General features: G+C 39.7%; 1 protein-coding gene and 1 long non-coding RNA gene across 4 annotated transcripts in view; one reads left to right on the top strand and one right to left on the bottom strand.

Annotated features, from left to right (window-relative positions):
• arhgef3 (Rho guanine nucleotide exchange factor (GEF) 3) overlaps positions 1 to 13295 on the top strand; it is a 32449-nt gene extending 19154 nt beyond the window's left edge. For 2 of the 3 annotated variants that reach the window (XM_085274591.1, XM_085274593.1), the window contains 9 exons: positions 5644 to 5751; positions 6340 to 6582; positions 7282 to 7344; positions 7434 to 7530; positions 8450 to 8526; positions 8618 to 8875; positions 9189 to 9359; positions 9973 to 10162; positions 11124 to 13295. In XM_085274591.1, the coding sequence (XP_085130717.1) occupies positions 5644 to 5751; positions 6340 to 6582; positions 7282 to 7344; positions 7434 to 7530; positions 8450 to 8526; positions 8618 to 8875; positions 9189 to 9359; positions 9973 to 10162; positions 11124 to 11797 (1881 nt within the window). In that variant the 3' untranslated portion in view covers positions 11798 to 13295. Of the gene's footprint in view, positions 1 to 313; positions 1125 to 5643; positions 5752 to 6339; positions 6583 to 7281; positions 7345 to 7433; positions 7531 to 8449; positions 8527 to 8617; positions 8876 to 9188; positions 9360 to 9972; positions 10163 to 11123 lie in introns of those variants that run through there. The other variant, XM_085274594.1, reaches the window with a different exon arrangement.
• On the bottom strand, positions 5062 to 8295 carry LOC146574699 (uncharacterized). The gene is made up of 4 exons (XR_014892490.1): positions 7839 to 8295; positions 7407 to 7520; positions 6345 to 6552; positions 5062 to 5745 (listed from the first exon to the last, which is right to left on the bottom strand). It is a non-coding gene; the product is annotated as an uncharacterized LOC146574699 (long non-coding RNA).
• Positions 13296 to 18074: the final 4779 nt, after the last annotated feature.

Raw genomic sequence — 18074 nt, 5'->3', positions numbered from 1 at the left:
TAGAGTTTAATTTTTTAGGAGGACATGGGGTATTAGTTTGGGTTTTTCTTTAAATAACTGTGTACAAATGTGGCTTATTAATTTGTTTTAATTTCTAGGCCACAGTAGAGCTCTATGATATATATGTATATATATATATATATATATATATATATATATATATATATATATATATATAGGAAAGGGACAGGCAGAGAAATGAAAAAGTACAGAATAAAGAAAGGAAGGAAGTTTTAAGTGACTGGGTGAGAGCGCCACTGAATAAGTGAGCCAGTGACAGAGAGAGAGAGAGAGCATTAGCTGCTGAGAGAGTGCGAAGGCGGACGAGTGAACAGCTACCGCTGAGAGGATTACACGATTCAGAGCTCTACACAGTCTAAACTGCAGACTAAACTTTTCCTGTATGATTTTCTGGGAACAGAACTAAATCCAGCCTCTTTTTGAACTCTTTTGTTTGGGGTCTGATGGTTCGGCTCTCAACCTCAAGCCCTCCCGGAGCGGTGTGTTTAAAAGCTCTGGTCAAAGCCAACTTGTCTTTATGAACACTGCCAGCACCGAGTCTGACTGGATATTTTGCCTCTGGCAGTACTCTTGTGGCACCAGGCCTTTTTAGAGCTGTTACGTCAACTCTTTGAAGCTACTTTACAGCTATTAGGCTTTTAGTTGAACGGCTACCATTACCAGGGGTTTTAAGGGGACTATCCTCTTTCTGTACCTGTGCCAACACCAGAATTGTGCTTGGAACTCCACTGATAGCACTTTCTTTCTGGTTTACCAGCTTGTATCAGTCATCGCTTCAGTGCTAGAACAGCGAGCTGAATTGTTCCTGGACTTTGTGTCTATACTAGAAAACAGTACCAAACTCTCTTTAGTGTCACTCTGGACCCTCTGCTGTTTTCAGTCTCTCTCTGGACATTAGACTTTCATACTCCCTTCCTCTCTGCGTTTTCTACCAGTCTGAAAATATTTATGGACGCTCTCTTGGTACTGGGAATAGTTCAGATTGTGTGCTTGGCTTTGGGGTGAGCAGTATGGTGGCGGGGCAGGGACCCTTCAGCCTGCTGGTACAGCGGTTTAACTCTGGATGCTCAGTGGCAAACAGCAGCATGGGAAAAGAGGTTAAGGTAAGATGAAACATTTACTCTTCTGTTCAGCCTGGTTGGATTCAGTTGTGTTAATTTTGTGAGATAAATTGGATTCTTTTGTTTGTGTGTGTTTTCATCAGTCAAATGTATTCATTTTTTCTTGATTTGGTAGCATTTAACATTTGTAATTTTCACAAATGAAAAAAATCTTGGCAATGAAGCTGGTGACAAAACTGAAGTTCCTCTATTGGCCACTTGAGGCTGACTTCAAACTGAGTCAATCCCCATAGACTGTCATATTAGAGTCCCAACGTTACAGCAGAAATAAACAAAGAAAATAAGCCCAGCATAAAAGACATTGTACGTCATTTCCACCTTCATGCACTACACAGGGGGTTAATTTTTTAAACTAGACCATTTATGTTTTTCTAATGGTATTAAGTTACCATAGCTCGCTGTTAGGCCTCATCTCTTCTAACCGAAGTCAATGAACTGGGCGCTTTAACCTTGTTTGAGCTGTTGCTTATTTGAGTGCATTGAATATCTGATGGTACAATAATGATAAAATAATAGGGCTTGATGTGGAGTTGATTGCATTAACACAGTGTTTTATTCATGTGTTACTTTGCAGTAGTTACCAGGTGTCTGTGTTTTTGAAACACCTTCACTTTCATACTAACCAGTCTAATTTATTACCAGACATGCTCACATATAGTGCCCCCCCCCCCCCCCCCCCCAACCAATCGGTGACATCAGTTTTCTTATCAACACAGTATATGTTAAATATGATGTATTTATCACTTTGCTTATATTCACATATGTACTTATCTGTACAGTGATTAATTAGAAATATACAGAATCTGATCTGATCTAGTAACTTGTATTCTGGTTTTATATGATGTAATCTGATTGGGCCTACTTTACTCTATTACACGACTGATGTGAATCAATCAAATGTGATCTAATCTGATGTAATATGGTCTAATTCAACAAACTAATATCAAAACCAGCACTAGTTACATTTAATGTCATTTACTTTAAACTAAAAAGACTGAACAAGAAACGAGAAGTGAAACTATGATGAACACACCTCAAAAATGTTCTTTATAGTAATTTTCATTTCCTGAAAGTCTGGGGTCATGCCTAGGTATCACTAAAGACCTATAAAAATGCAGTTTGAATCCCTGAACTGCAACGTTTGTTCAGTTGTTTAATTTACAATGAACTTTATATCAAACGACTGAACAAACGTTGCAGTTCAATGACTCAAACTGCAGACCAGAGTCAACCTGCTGTGAACTTGCTGTAATTAAATAACCAGCCAGCTGCTGACGAGCTGTGTTGAATTGATTGCTGTCAGTTCGAATCAGCTGAAGCACCATCATCCACAGAAAACCCATTACAGTTTGTCCAATGGAAAGTTCTTGAGCATGAAGCAAATAAGCAGATAGTTTATGATCCAAACTGAACCTGAAATCTGTAACAAAACAAACAAACCAAAAAAAACCACACGAAACAGCTGCAATGCATCTAAGCTCATAACTTTCACCAGGAAATGACACTGACTTTATTTCCATGTGATTCATGAGTATTTTAGAGACTCATCACTGACTCATCATTTTTTGAGAAGTTGTTGAAAACTGTGGAAATTCTATTTCCAGATTTGGGGGGTGAACTTAAATCGAAAGGTGAAGGAAAAAAGAAAATTATCTCAGAGGTTGATTTATTTTTAGGCAGCTGGTTCCTGACTGTGAGAGCTGATGGTTCCTGTGTTCCAGTAGGTCAGCTGACAGTGAGCTGCCGGGCAGAGCTGCACACACACAGACACACAAACACGCTGATTTACTGTAAGTCTCCATTCAGTGCAGATAACCCAGAGGCAGTTTCACACTAAGAGATGTACCCTTTCCACTGCAGAAACTCCAGGTGCACACCAGGTGTCCCTATTGTTTACAAGATGCCGTCCTAATCAGGGCTTTGAGTCTGTCTGTTTACAGCCTCAGATCCATCACACTCACTACTACGACTACAAATAACCAAGTGAAAAAGTACCTAGTCTTTAACAAGCCTTTTTAAGCTTAAATGAATTTTTAATTAAACAATCAGCTACCACTTGCAACATATTAAATCTTATTTTCGAGATCCAGCTTGGGTCAAGCTGCTGCTTCTGATAAAAACTGAAAATGGAGCGGTTGCATCTCAATGCATGTGCCATAGAAAAATATTTTTGGGAGATTTAACATGTTGAAATACCTTAAATCTGATATTTTCCACACTTAAAACATTAAGCATAAAGTATGAATGCTGGGGTGACATCCCTATGTAGACACCTTTGCTTATTATTATTAACTGTGTGCATTGTTATTAAACGAGCTGTGATGCTGATTCTGCTTTACACTCAACCTTCAGTAGTTTGTTGTAACAAAATGCAGCCATAAAGATGTCTTTTTCCAGTTAATTTGCAGTAAATATAAACATTAAATAACCATTATGTTCATCAAAACTTAAAATTGAGCAAAAACATTTTGACCGTAAAGTTTATTCTGAACATATAAAACACTGTTTGCGATGAATGAGACTTAAAAACTCTCCAACAATTGAAGGACTCGACATGGTTGTTGTTTGTTTTGTGTCCCTGTATCACAGATATTGCATTGCTGATTTGGATTGGTGTTTTTTTGTCAGCATCTAGCCCTCTCCAGCAGTTTTCCAATGCATTTAAGTACCTGTAGGAGTACTTTTTCAGCCAAGAAAAAGAACAAATGCAGTTGAATTTTAAATAATTTCACTCCCCGTGGTGTTGATATTTGGAGGCATCATGACAAGAAAAGCAGCCCATCATATTTTATTTTAAATCATTCTAATTACATTTTTTACCACCTCGAAAGACGTTGAGTTGGGTTTTGAAGAGAAAGGGAAGAGATGGATAAAGGGGAAAAAGATAATGATAACATTTAAACACAAGGAGTCAAAAGAGGAAGGTAGAGGAGAAAAGGTCAGTGAATCATGGGAACTTCCCCAGAAATCTGAGCCAATAACCTAATAAAGGGATGGTTATGCGGTTTTTGGTAGTCCTGCATAGGGCTGTGCAATATGACCAAAATCTCATATCCTGATATCGTCCGATAACGATATAAATCACAAAAATTTAACATTTTCTGTAAATTCTGTGAATCTCCGGCGGCTCGATTTGCGTGAAGTGTTTCCAGCTGAGAGTCATGTACCTGGAGTTGAGTGTTTTAACCGATGCATGAAACTATATATTTTTAGACATAATTTGTAACTTAACGTTTGAATCTAAGGTTTATTTTTTAGCACCTGACGGCTCTTTTTTGCTTCTTATCCGTAAATATTTTGCATACTCTTTCACATGATGCGGTTTATTTTGAAAAGTCTCAACAGGATCTTGAGCTTTATTGTGAAAGGTTTACGTTGTTGTTGCTAAAGACAACGCATAAAAACAGGCGCTTGTCCGTCTATAGTGTGGTTATATTAAATATAAGAGAAAGAGAGAACTTTAAGAAATTAATATAACCACTACAGTGACCATCAAAACGATGAAAAAATATTGCCGTAAACAGTTTATTTTGCGACACCACGAAACAAACAATAGCGTAAAATGAAACAGACATTTTTATATCGTCATCCGATATATCGTTATATCAACAGCCCTAGTCCTGCAGCGCTTTTAACTTTGCTCACATATGAAAATACATACATGTTTGTTCATTTATCATTATGAAATGATAATTTTACTCTTTTTATCTTCATTATGTCACTGCATATAACGAGATAGCAAAAACGGCTGTTTATCAACACCAAGTAATTGAATAATAAATACATATATTCTTCGTCTTTGCAAGCTGTATATTCATTGATTCAGACAAAGTAATCAATGACAGGCACTATTAGTGTCATTCTTTGATGAAAATTTATTTAAAGATATGTTTGAAAACTTATTCCATTGACTCCAAAGTGTCACTGCACTAAAAAAATTTTTTATTTTTTTTTATTTACAAACAACAATCTACATGTAATCTCAATAATATAGAACTAACATGGATGTCCACATTCGCTTTGAGATCAGCTGCTACACGTAATACATGAATTTGTAGGGATTTCAGTGTTATAAAAATAATTGGCTAAAGCAAAATCCATGTTAAATTTAAGCTTTACATGAAACCACAACAGCCTCTTGTCTCCATGATCATCCAGTCTCACACAGTGACCGTAACAACCGTCCTGTTTAGTGTGTGCGTGACATAAGTTAGTAAAACATGACTGCGTGTGTGATAAAGTCTGGTACTGAGGGAAAGACTTTTGAGTCATGCTATTGTATAATATGTCAACAAACCAGAGTCGGCTTTCCCACAATCAACTAGAACATTTGCACACACAGAAACCTCTGACTGGCTGATATAAAACAAGAAAAATGTCTGCTGGTATTGATGTTTGGTTGATTAATTGGTGTCCTTGTTAACCCTTTGGGTCGTTTGTATCCCAGGTGTGTTGATTTTGTGAGATAATGTAACCATGTGGCTCTGTTCACCCCTTCCAGGAGCCCAGCACCAAGCGCAGTAAGCCTGTATCCCGGGTAGCATCTCTGGCCAGCCTGCTGCCCCCCGTCAAGACAACGCCGCTGAAGAGGATTGGCCAGACACTGCAGGTAAACCAACAATCACATGTCTTCAGTTTTTTTAGTAGTAGGTTATTTAAGATGGGAAATGAGAGTAGCTCTTATCCTGCTTCCCATTTTAAGTATTAGGTTTGATGAAATTAGATCAGAGATCTCGTGCAGGGGCAGCTATGAATCCTACAGTTTAGAGTAGAAAATAGCAGTGAAGTGAGTGTGGAAGTGCCTTAAAACGACATTCTTTCTAATGGCAAAAAGACGACTGGTTACACAGAAATCTCTGAAGATATCGCCGCCTTATGAATGTGCAGCCAGATCCTGTCCGATTTCAAAACACAAAAATGGCAACACCCAAAACACTCAGCTTGACTTCAATAGCAGGTGACATTACAGTATACTGGCACCTATGCTGAGGGAGTGGAGGGAGGTCATAATTCAAAAAACAGTTTTATAGTCAAGTTATATTATTTAATAATATCATTTATGGGGAAAATTGATGATTGATGAGTTTTTACTTCCAGAATCAAGGATGGCAACAAAAGTTTTAGGCTACAGAATAGTACAATTTAACAAACAGAAATAAGTTCTAATATATATTTAAACCATCTTCTGTTTCTGCAGCGTACCATCAGTCTTCGTAATGAGGCAGAGAGAGCTGCTCCTCCTCCTCCTTCCTCCTCGACAAAGACACGTGTTATCTCAGCGACACTCTCAAACCCTTCGTCCTCCATGACTGCCCCGAGGGTTTCAACCGCAGCTGCTCCGGCCTCCAAGCGTCGGGACAGCAAGCTGTGGAGCGAGACATTTGACGTCCGACTGGGAGCGGCACAACCTCTGAGCCCCAAAGAGATAAAACGACAAGAGGTGAAAATCAGTGAATTTTTAGCAGTTTATTTCTTATTTCAAAGTGTTCAGGTACATTATTTCAATTCAATATTAATTTAAATACTAGAATATAGTCTCAAGAATGATCAGTAGAATAGAATAGCTCCTTTTTGTCACTGTACATGTACAACGAAATTTGAAACACTGCCAAACAACAATGATGAATTAACTTTTTGGCCTGAATCATAGACTGTATGTATAAAAAAAAAAAAAATGGAAGTGGCCAATGTTGCCACCCATTTGTTTTTGGACTCCACATTTAATCACCCCCTGACACAGAGAGCTGCTAATTAGTGATAAAAGTAGAAAAAGAAAAAAAGAGAACGTCCCCCATCAAAATGAAGCACAGCGTCGTGGACCAGCTGTACAGGCACCAACACCAGAAATGAGTCCAGTCCAGTTAAAGGGCCTCATACCTAACTTCACCATAGAGCCGTTATAAAGGGGGAAATATCCATAGATTCTAAAGCTGTTTATATACCACACTGTAAACATGTTTGTTTCTGCTGTAAAGTTGGGCATTTTAACATGGGAGTCAATGGGGCTGACTCACTTTGTAAGTCAGCCTCAAGTGGCCACTCCAGATACTGCATGTTCATTTTTCAGCCACTGAACCAAACTAACACTAACGTCAATCTGTAGCATTGAGTTCTCAAAGTAATTGTTCTTCCTTTGCAGGCTATATTTGAGCTGGCTCAGGGCGAGCAGGATTTGGTGGAGGATCTGAAGTTGGCCAAGAAGGTGAAGTAACTTGTTTATTTATATTTCAATGAAGAACTTGCCTTCAGTGTCAGTATAGTCACCTGTGTTTCTTTATGCGTGTGCTGTAGGCCTACCACGACCCAATGCTCAAGCTATCCATCATGACCGAGCAAGAACTGAACCAGATCTTTGGTACTCTGGAATCACTTATACCTCTGCATGAAGGTAGGAAAATATTTTAATTACCACCATTTACAGCATCTTTTCACAGGAATCTTTAGTCATTTGCATGATCTTTATGTAGACATACAGATGAATGACATATGTAACAACCTTAATGCTCTTTGTATAAAAACAATCTGTAATGGATGTTTGATAATTCATTGCTTTCTTAACTAAAATTAAACCGAGCCTCATTAGCATTCAGGTGGAGGAGTCATGGCAGTTAAAGTAAAACAATTAGTTCTTTTTTTTTTTTCTTTTTTTTTCTTTTTTTTTGGTCGATATTTTTATACATTTTTATATACACTTACATATTATCATGTTAGGCTGTGTGCAGGCAGGCAGTAAAAAGGACCCAAAATGCAGGACTCTCAAAGACGGGACTGGAACTCAAAACGCAGCTTTATTGCTAGAAAAAACTCTTAATAAATTAAAGTCACCAAAACTCTGAACGGCGAAACTAAGGACTGACATGTATCAGGCGCTTGAGACAAAACAAACAGCTTACAGGGCTTAAATACACAGTGGAGTAATCAGGAAATGGAAAACAGGAGAAAGGCACAGCTGGGAGAAATTAAGGCTAACGAGACAGGGGGAAGTAAAAGTGAATACACTGACATAGGATGGGGACTATCAAAATAAAATAGGAAAAAAGAAATAATTTACAAAGACGCGGACTTGAGACAGACTGAAAGAATATAACCCTTAATACAAACCAAAACATAACTCAAAGAGCTGTGTCAAAATGACCCAGAACCATGACACATATTTGCACTTCTATTGTATAAAATATTAGAGTTTAGGTGTAAATTTCATTTTGTGGAGTTTTCCTTTCTCTGTATTACTTGATGCCCTTAAAGCATCCATTATTCTCACTCTGACGTCTCTTTTTATAAATTTTAACTTTTCTGTCTTACCTCAGATTTGCTGAGTCGCCTCCGAGATGCCAGAAAACCTGACGGGTCCACAGATCATGTAGGACATATTTTAACTGACTGGGTGAGCGTTTTTCTAATCAACAGACAGCAGAATCCAGATATTAGCTCTTCACCAAGTATTTATCAGAGTGTTTGTCTTTGTATCGCTCTAGCTGCCCTGCCTCTCTGCCTACACGCCGTACTGCAGTAACCAGGTCAAAGCCAAGGCTTTGTTGGACCAGAAGAAGCAAGATCGGCGAGTCCAGGACTTCTTGCAGCGTTGTCTCCAGTCACCTTTTAGCAGGAAGCTGGACCTATGGAACTTCCTGGACATCCCCCGCAGCCGGCTGGTGAAATACCCACTGCTGCTCAGAGAGATCCTCAAGCACACAGCCAACGACCACCCAGATCGACAGCACCTGGACGAAGCGGTGAGGAAAACTAAGATTGCAATACTTCATCAGTTTGGGTCACCAGATAAAGCCTTTAAAAAGACTAATACTCATGACTGTTACATAAACTTGCTTAGTGCAGACATGTCTCAAGACGCACCTTCATCCCAAAGACAGTCGAGGGACAGTAAGGCAATAGACAAAGATGCAGACAGAGAAAATCCTGGCTGCCTCTTCAGTGTGGGCAGAAGATTGAGAGCTGTAGAAGTCCATGACTGTCCAACCATCCATCAACTCAGCTGACCACAAATGTCAGATGAGATAACAGTGTGTTTGTGTGTCTGTCCCACAGATGCTGATGGTTCAAAGCGTGGTAGCGGACATCAACAGGCAGACAGGAGAGTCGGAGTGTCAATATTACAAGGATCGTCTGGTGTACACAGAGGACGGACAAAGGGACGAACTCATCGACCGCTCAAAGACCCTCAGTTGCCATGGAGAGCTGAAGAACAACAGAGGACTCGTCAGTACAATTCTACAACTTTATCATCCTCCCTTCCCCATTTATCCATTCTTTAATATATCCAAAGGTCAAAATGGACCTCAAAGTTTTAGATATTTAAATCGTTGTATGTAAAAGTAATCCTTATGAATGGGAAGCTCAGGCTTCAGGCTGCTCTGCTGTTTAATTGCACCTGATGAGGTGTTGATGAAGAAATGCCTGAAGCCTATTGTAGTCCCACTGCAAGGTATACAGCAGGGGGTTCAGAGGGGCGTAACATAGTTTCACATGGGTTTTTTAGTCTTGGGTATTTATGATGTCATAGAGAGGATTGTTGCCATGGCTAAAATATTTACAACAACACTGATTAAATCCAATCAATAAAACATGTTTATTTTCAACTCACTCTTGAAATCAGTGATATGCATTATATGAATTTTCATGACATACGTGAGCTTTTTAAAGGTGATTCCTTAATTTGGTTGATTTTAATGCTACACAGAAATGCTTCTAATACTTTCATAACATTACCATTTTATGACCAAAATCACTCATAAATATCATCCATATATTTTATTGGTATCTCTAGAGGAAGAAATTAAAACCTGTACTCTGTCTGATTCTCTCTTTCTAGAAGCTCCACGTGTTCCTTTTCCAGGACGTCCTGGTCATCACCAGATCCATGTCGTCAAACGACCAGCCAGTCGGCTATCAGCTCTGCCGCCAGCCAATCCCCATTCGTCAGCTGGACCTGGAAGACCTATCAGATGGCGAGATAAGAGTGGGCGGATCCATCAGAGGGGCCTTCAGCAACAATGAACGAAGTCAGTACTGGACACAGCTATTTAAATCAGTGTCAGGTGTGCTGCATGCTGAGGATGTCTTTGTGACCAAAGTTAAGGTTACAAAAGTGTTTTTGTAGTTCTGCGTGGTAGAAACTAAATGTGTCATATTCTGCACTCACCACATGAACTAGTATGCTGATTGTAAGCTAGTATTTAATGTTGGACCTCAATGATCTTGTCCTGAACGCAGTGGACGTCCGTGTAGCCAAAAGATTGAATGTCTAGTGTCTGTGACTGAAACCAGAGGAACCTGTTGTAGCACAAAATTTACATGAGTGATTCCAGGATTTTTTTAAACTGCCCATTCTGGGAAGGTAGCTACACTTTATGGGTGTCCCTGAATGTGCCACATGAAAACAATCGTGAAGTTACAATTTTGATAAGAGGTGTGTCATTTGTCAAATGACTCCAGAGACAGAAAAATGCATTAAATTATATTAAAACATGCTGGTAGAGCTGTCCATGTGATAATCAGTGGGTGTATGAAATCAGAGGGATTAAAGTTTGTATTATGTTGGATTTTATGACCTGCGTTATCATTTCGCCTGCCTTTAAAGGGCTGTTTTAAGGGTTAAATCCATTTTTTAGGTTTAAAGTTATTGTTAGGGTTCTGAACTTAGTAGTGACAATAAAAATGATAGATGTATTGACGTACCATCAAACCATAATGTTCAGGTTGTGATCTAGTGAAATGGTATATCAAGGAAAACTAAGAGACTTTGTGCTGTGCTATAAAACTTGTGCACAGCTCACTTTTGCTTTAGTAAATATACACCTTTATTGGTCATTTGTTTGTTTTTGTTTTTATTTCTGATAATAATTTGGCAACAATGTTTACATATCAGTTTATTCTGTTTATTATAGGATTTTTATCAAATTCCAGCTTATGTTCACCACCTCTGTCTCCTGTTTCTTCTTCCTCATTTTCTCCTCCACACAGCAAAGAACTTCTTCCGGGTTTCATACCGTACTGGAGGCCAACTGCAGAGCCACTGCTTTCAGGCTAGTGACGCCTTCAACAAACAACAGTGGATCAACTGCATTAGACAAGCCAAAGAAGCTGCAGCACTGACTGGAGACCAGCTGCCACAGACGGGACATTGTCCAGAGACGGGGGTCAATGAACAACCAGGGCCACCTGTTGAAACAGTGGGGCTGTGGGGTGTGAAAGGACAGGGCTTGGAGGGAGAGGCAGGTCTGCATGGACAGCAAGAGCTTGGACTGAGGGATGGAGATGGGCTGGGTTTAACTCAAGAGACAATGACGGGGAAGGAGATGGAGGCAGATTTGGGTTTGCATGGTAAGTCAGAGATGGACGGAGCACTACAGCTTGTGATCAGTGAAGCAAAGACAGGTGTGGAGATGGAGGGAAATCGGGGTGTTGGTGTGGAGATGGGAGCTGAACCAGGAGCCACTGTAGACTTTAAGGTGGATGAAGCGGGACAGACTCTCACCAGATGTGAAGATGCAGTTTCCATTTCCCTCCTCTCCTCTTCAATTCCCAAACAAGTGGAGGATGAAGTGATGGAGGAGGAGTGGAGCAGTGCTGCAGAAGAAAGAGAGGATGGTATGGACACTGGCGAGATGGACTCACTGCAGTGCCACAGGTGCTGATAGGACAGCATGAATCAGGACTGGAACTAAACTCAACCAACTTTGGTATTTAGTAATGATGTAACTAACAAAAAGCCAAATGAAACGTATATGAACAAACTTCTTGGGAGAAGTCACGAGACCAACCGGTGCTCACTGCTCACAGACATACTGCTCAGAATTAAGTTGAAGGTGGTAAATGCTGTGATATGTATGTAAGATGTTAAGTCCAGGAGATATGGTGAAGTAACAAAAATGTGCTCCAGGTGAAATAAAGACTCAGAAAAGGCCAAATTCAAACAACATTAGATCAAAAACATTAAATAAAGAAGACAACTGACCACTGTATCTGATGAGAACAGAGATAAGATGACAGCAAACATTACACATTTAGAAATAAGTATATCTCAAGGAGATGAGTCAGGAGGATACACACTTATTCTCCACATCGGAGTAAACAGTCACTCCCTAGCAATGTAAAAACATTGTTAGGCAGGCAGTGAGACACTCCTCTCCCTTAGGTTAAATACTCCCAGGACAGTCTCACTGCTGCACCCACTCTGGTTGACCAACGGATGCAAAAATAAAAGTCCCTATAAAAACCTTGGTGAATTTAGAGTTTTGACTGTTTAAGGAGAATTGAAAAAGTGAAATAGAGGAAATGATGTTAGCAGTTGCTAAATGGTGTGTGCAAAGGTTGGTCATAAGACTGAGGATTGGAAGTAATCGTCTCCCGTGCTGCTATCTGCTGTGTTCTAACTGCAGTTAGCCATGGATGTTGTTAAGAGGACTGGATACCACACCCTGTGGAAGTTGCTCACCAGGCACACACTGCTGAAAGACTGCTCAAAGGCCCTCCCTCACAGGTTTCCTTTCCAGCTCCCCCCTGGCTCCATCATAGCTAACATTAACTCACATTTTGTACTGGACCCGCCTTTGAAGAAATAAATCCTGTTCCAACCACCCCTTACCAGCAGCAGAGCTCAACAGTCTTTATAGTGGTGACCAGGCTGAGAACACTACTTTCACCGAATGATAACAAAACGTATGTCTCCATTTACTGTAGAAATCATCAGTTATTTGGTTACTCTTATGTTTGGGGTTATGAACACAGAAGTATGGGGGTTGCTCCTGGACAGGCTTCTCCTGGACAGGCTTCTCCTGGACAGGCTTCTCCTGGACAGGCTTCTCCTGGACAGGCTACTGCTCACCTCACAGGACCAGTGAGGTGAGCAGTAGTGGAAAACAGAAAACTGGGAAATGTGAAAACACATTTTTGCTCATTGGTATATTTTACATACCAATTCTGTTGTATAGATTGGTGGAGACACAGACTGTATGTAAAACGTGGATTCTTCTGGTTGGAAAAATAAGTCTGCAGAAAGCCATAATTTCAGTCTCCAAAACTAAAGAAGAGATGTGTTGGATGGCTTGTACCAAACAGGAAATTACAGTATTCTTAGATAATTCCTTTAAAAGCAAAGCAACAAATCCCCTACTTTGAGCCCAAAAGCCCCCCCCCCCCCCCCCCCCCCCCCGTTCAGTTGTTATGGAGGGAAAGAAACTATTCAATGAAGCCAAAACATTAATTGTACCAGGCTGTAAATATGTGGTTGTTGGGCATCTTTGCATGGGGAGACTATGGGGATTGATTTCCTTTTGGAGCTAGCCCCAAGCGGCCATGAGAGGAACTGCAGTTATTGGCATTTGTACATTGGCTTCATTTTTCAGCTCTGGCGGACGTCACTTGGTTTTCATCTCCTGTTTTAGTTTTCTTGTCAGATGTGGGATCACTTCCTCCTCTGCTGCTATGTTTCAAAAACTTTTTAAAGCATGTCTGAAAACACTGGAGAGAACTCAGCTGTACATTCCCTTTTAATAGCAGACTTTATTTATCTTCTGTGTTCTGTAGATTTACAGTTTTTATCATGTATCCCAACAATATTTTGTTAAACTGAAGTAGCCTGCAACAGCTGAAGCTGCTGCTAAGTGAAATGCTCTGTGTTCAACTCTGCATTAAAGAAGGAGCCTGTTGTACATGTACTGTATGTATATAAAGAATGTATATGAAGTATTTGTGTAATATGAATGAAGGGGGGAAAAAAACAAGCGCTACTGTTTGTTATATTCGTGCTTACATATTACACACAGAATGATTCCTGTCATCAATGTTAGCAAGGCTGAAGATGCTAATAATGACATTTACACTTAATTAAGGCTGCCATTTTTTTTAAAAATGAATTACACTACTGTGTAAAAGCTTTGAACCACCCCTTCATTTTTCTATATATCTTGCTAGGGAAATGGGAAATAGGTGCAGCACTTTATTCAAACATGTAGAAGAGTACATGGAAATAGTGTTTATAGGGCAAAAAAAAAAAAAAACCCTGGAAAGTCAGTATTTGGTATGAACACCTTTTCTTAGGCAAGTTTTCTAATAATTTCTTTATGCAGTCTTTGGGAATAGTTTTCCATTCCTATTGAATGAAATTCAAAGCTCTTCTTTGGATGTTGGCTGCTTTTTGCTCCATTCTCATATTTTTGTAGATTAAACCAAAAGAAATGGGACCAAATGGTGTATTTCTGCTTACTTGTTATATGTAGACAACACTGCTACATCCATTGAGTTAGATGCATTTTTAGTGCTTGAATGTTTCATAGGTCAATGCGAAGTGGTTAAATAAACAGAGAAAAACATTCTTCTGAAAATGTTCAGGTACAAGGACTGGACTGAAAATTAGTGAAATAGCAGCAATTTTCCAAAAAGACTAATTTTTCACTTATTGGGAGCACAATGTAAAGAAATGAGAGGTGGCTCAAAACTTTTGCAAAGTCCTTATAAGAGGAGATTTGGACATCTCTGCTCAGAGAACACTAACTATTGTGCAAAAACGAACAAGGTGATTATAAGTTGAAGTATTATTGTCTGGAACAAAGCATTAATAAATTGTTTTAATAGAAAGCCTTTCATTGGATGAATGGTTACTGTTAGTTTAAAAAAAATTCCTATCGCCTTGCACACACAGAAATGCAATCACTCAAATGCACAAAAGCTACAGTTACAACAAGCTATTCTGATTGCCTTCAAATCTTCCAAACCAGGGCTAAGTCAAACAACAACAAAAAAAAGACAGATCACGACGGATGTCATTTTCATGGCATTGTTGTGCACCAACAGGAACCACTGCACACGCTGGTGCATTTCATCTTAATACCTAACGGCAGTCAAAATACAACTGACCTCCACCTGTAAAACCATTCCTGTTTTGGGGGTTGTCTCATTGTTGCACTTCTATTGGTGTCTGTGAAGGTTCTCAGTCATCCAGGTCATCGTAGTCAAAGGAGCTTGCAAAGAAAAGCGTCTGGACTTCTTTAAGTTGCTTGAAGACATTTCACCTCTCATCCGAGAAGCTTCTTCAGTTCTAAGGTCAAATGGTGGAGAGTCCCAGATATAAACCTAGTGGGAGTGACCCCCCACAGAGGGACAAAAGGACCCCCTGATGATCCTCTAATCGCCTGAGCCAAGGTGGGAAACTGGGCGTGGGTCCCAATCAGCCAGAGTTTCGGGTGTGTTCATTGTGAAACCTGGCTTCTATTGGTGTTAAACTTCTATTGGTACCTATTGGTAATTTCATTAACACCAAAGCAGCTGAAACTGATGAACAACCCCTCTGCTACTTAAATTATCAGATCAATGTCCAAGAAGTTATATTGACTTGTCACTATACTATGAATAAAAAGTGTTCCTGTCATGTTTTTGAGCAGTGTACATCAAGGAACCCAAACAAGTTCCTCATCAGGTCAAGGCTCCACAGTCTATTTACACCTAAAGTCCACTGACCACCCTTTCAGTGATGAGAATGTGCACATCCTGGACAGAGAGGACCACCGGAGTAAAGAAAGCCATCGATGTAAAAAGTAAAAACCCATCTCTGAACCAGTGAGGGGGATTTGTACATCTTCCACCACAATGCTGTAATTGCAGCCATTTCCCGGCTTTCTGTGAATGACTGCTCATGGACATTGATCCATAGTCATGTAAATTTGCATATTAACGATCATGAAACTGAGCTCACAGCCTATTGTTAGTCAATGGCCATTATGCAAAAGTACTTTTCAAAGGTATAGGAAAGCTACAGTCAGCTGAGACTGAAAAAGTCACTTAGACGGGAAATATTTCTCTCACAGATGTTAGAACATTGTGTGATTTCCTTACAGAGCACGCATTAAGACACTCCAGCTTAGTCCACTACTGCGAATTAATGTTAACCGTGCAGTGCTCATTACAACCTCAGAATAGCATGACATCATTTTCGTTTACTTGCTGTAAAGAAATATTCTCAGTATGAAATAATCAGATCATGTACAGATAAACTGACTGCTCAAATAACAATGACGCATTGGAAATATTTCAAAACGAATCTCACGTTTTTCCTCTCAGTTCTTTTTCACTATAAAATACGTTTATTATAAATATCCATTTATTTCCAACTGGAAAATACAGAAACTGCATCTTTAGAAAGCAAGAGACACCATGTGCTAAACTACATTTGATGTGTCTGTTTGTATTACTTGAACCAGCCAAACCAGAAACAGTAGTGCCGTTTATGGTCGCCCCCCTGCTGCAGAGCTGCCTCGATGGCTGGAGTATTTGACAGTCTGTCCATATCAAAGCATGAACAAGCAGGATGTGCAGGAATAAAGGGTACATTGTGTGCAGGCGGGATCTCACTGCTGGACGATTGGACATTGTGAATGAAGGCGGTCAAGGCATTATCTACCTGCACCAGGCACGTGCAGGGGGGACGGGGGGGGGCTGGAGGGGCTTGAGCACCCCCCCTTTCCTGATGGGTGCCCAAAGTGCCCTTTTGTTGAGGCAACTTTTCATATTTTTTGTGTGGGCGTGCGGAGTCTTGTCTGTGCCCCTCAACAATAATGTATACTATTAATCACAGTTTTACTGAATAAAAGGATCTGGCTTGCATCAGTCACATGATCACATTTAACCAATGATCGCTCTTGACGGCAGAACGCGCTGGTTACGAGCCGGGAACGAGCTCACAGAGAGCACGCGCATTTTTTGCAGTCCGGAGCTGTAGGAGAAACACAAATTAACTCAGAGACACAGACTTACTATATTTCTTCCATACAGACTGATGCGACAAAACCAGTAAGTAGGTGTACAGCGTACACTGTAGTCTATAGCACACAGGAGTATTGGCTTATTACGTACACGTTGATAAGTTGTCTTGTGGCAACTGACAAACTGAAACAAATGAGCGTGCTGTGTGTGCAACAGCGCGACAAACATTACCTGTCCTTTTATTAACTGCACATGTAGTGCTGGTCATAGCTGCTAGCTCACTGGTTAAGGCTGTCATGGGTCTGTAGCTCTGTCCACCGTTTTAGGGAACATATTTAGTTTTAAAGTAAGTTTCCGGGCTTTTCCTGCCTTTCTGGAGGGCTTATATTTCACTAAAAAACGATCTAATATGCATGTCCACATAATTATACATTATTATAATATTTAAAAAAAACACGCTGTATTTTAAAGAACATACATTAAGAAGCAGATTATATTAGATTTATATTTTAAATAAGACAAAATTTGGATTTTACAGCAGTAAAATGATTGTATCTCTACAGTTTAAAAATGTAATAAGCTTTGCCCCTGCACAGAGTGGATAGTGAAACAAATGGAATCATCATAATGACATTATTTCATATTTATTACTTCCCCCTCCTCATTGCTTTATTATTGTAGCTCTAGTAATAAATAATAATGTAAGGATTCTGGATAGCATATACAGTATTCTGAAGAAGGTCTAAAATGTCACTGTGTGTGCGTGCATGTGTTTGTTTTATGTATATGGATTTTTTTAAATTATTACTCTCATGATATAACATTGTCCAGACATGCCTGGTAAGGACATGAGGAGGAAACAGTAGGAGCTGTGTGAGGCTACTAAAGGCAGTGCTATAACATTTTTCTGTCATTTTATTACAGATTAAGTGCAAGAGTTGTTAGGTGTGGATAATTAGATTATAGTTTATTGCAATAGCAAGTTGTGCCTTGTTCTCAGATAGACAGCAAGTGGAGAGTGATATATGAAATGATGGGATGGAAGGAAGAAGAGAAGCAAAGAGTGATTCACAGGCAGAGCCTAATTTATTTCTCACAGTTTTTTGTTGCCTTATGGTTCCAAGCGCTGTCACCAATCTTTGCATTTTGTTATTATGTCATGATACTTGTTTAATCAGCTACCATCTCTCCTATGGACTTTTTAATGTCTACAGT

Source organism: Mchenga conophoros, linkage group LG5 (genome assembly GCF_057382185.1).
Source record: "Mchenga conophoros isolate Kocher_MC1m ecotype Shallow Benthic linkage group LG5, M_conophoros_male_GT1.1, whole genome shotgun sequence".
Lineage (NCBI taxonomy): Eukaryota > Metazoa > Chordata > Actinopteri > Cichliformes > Cichlidae > Mchenga > Mchenga conophoros.
This window is presented reverse-complemented; position numbering and strand designations above follow the sequence as displayed.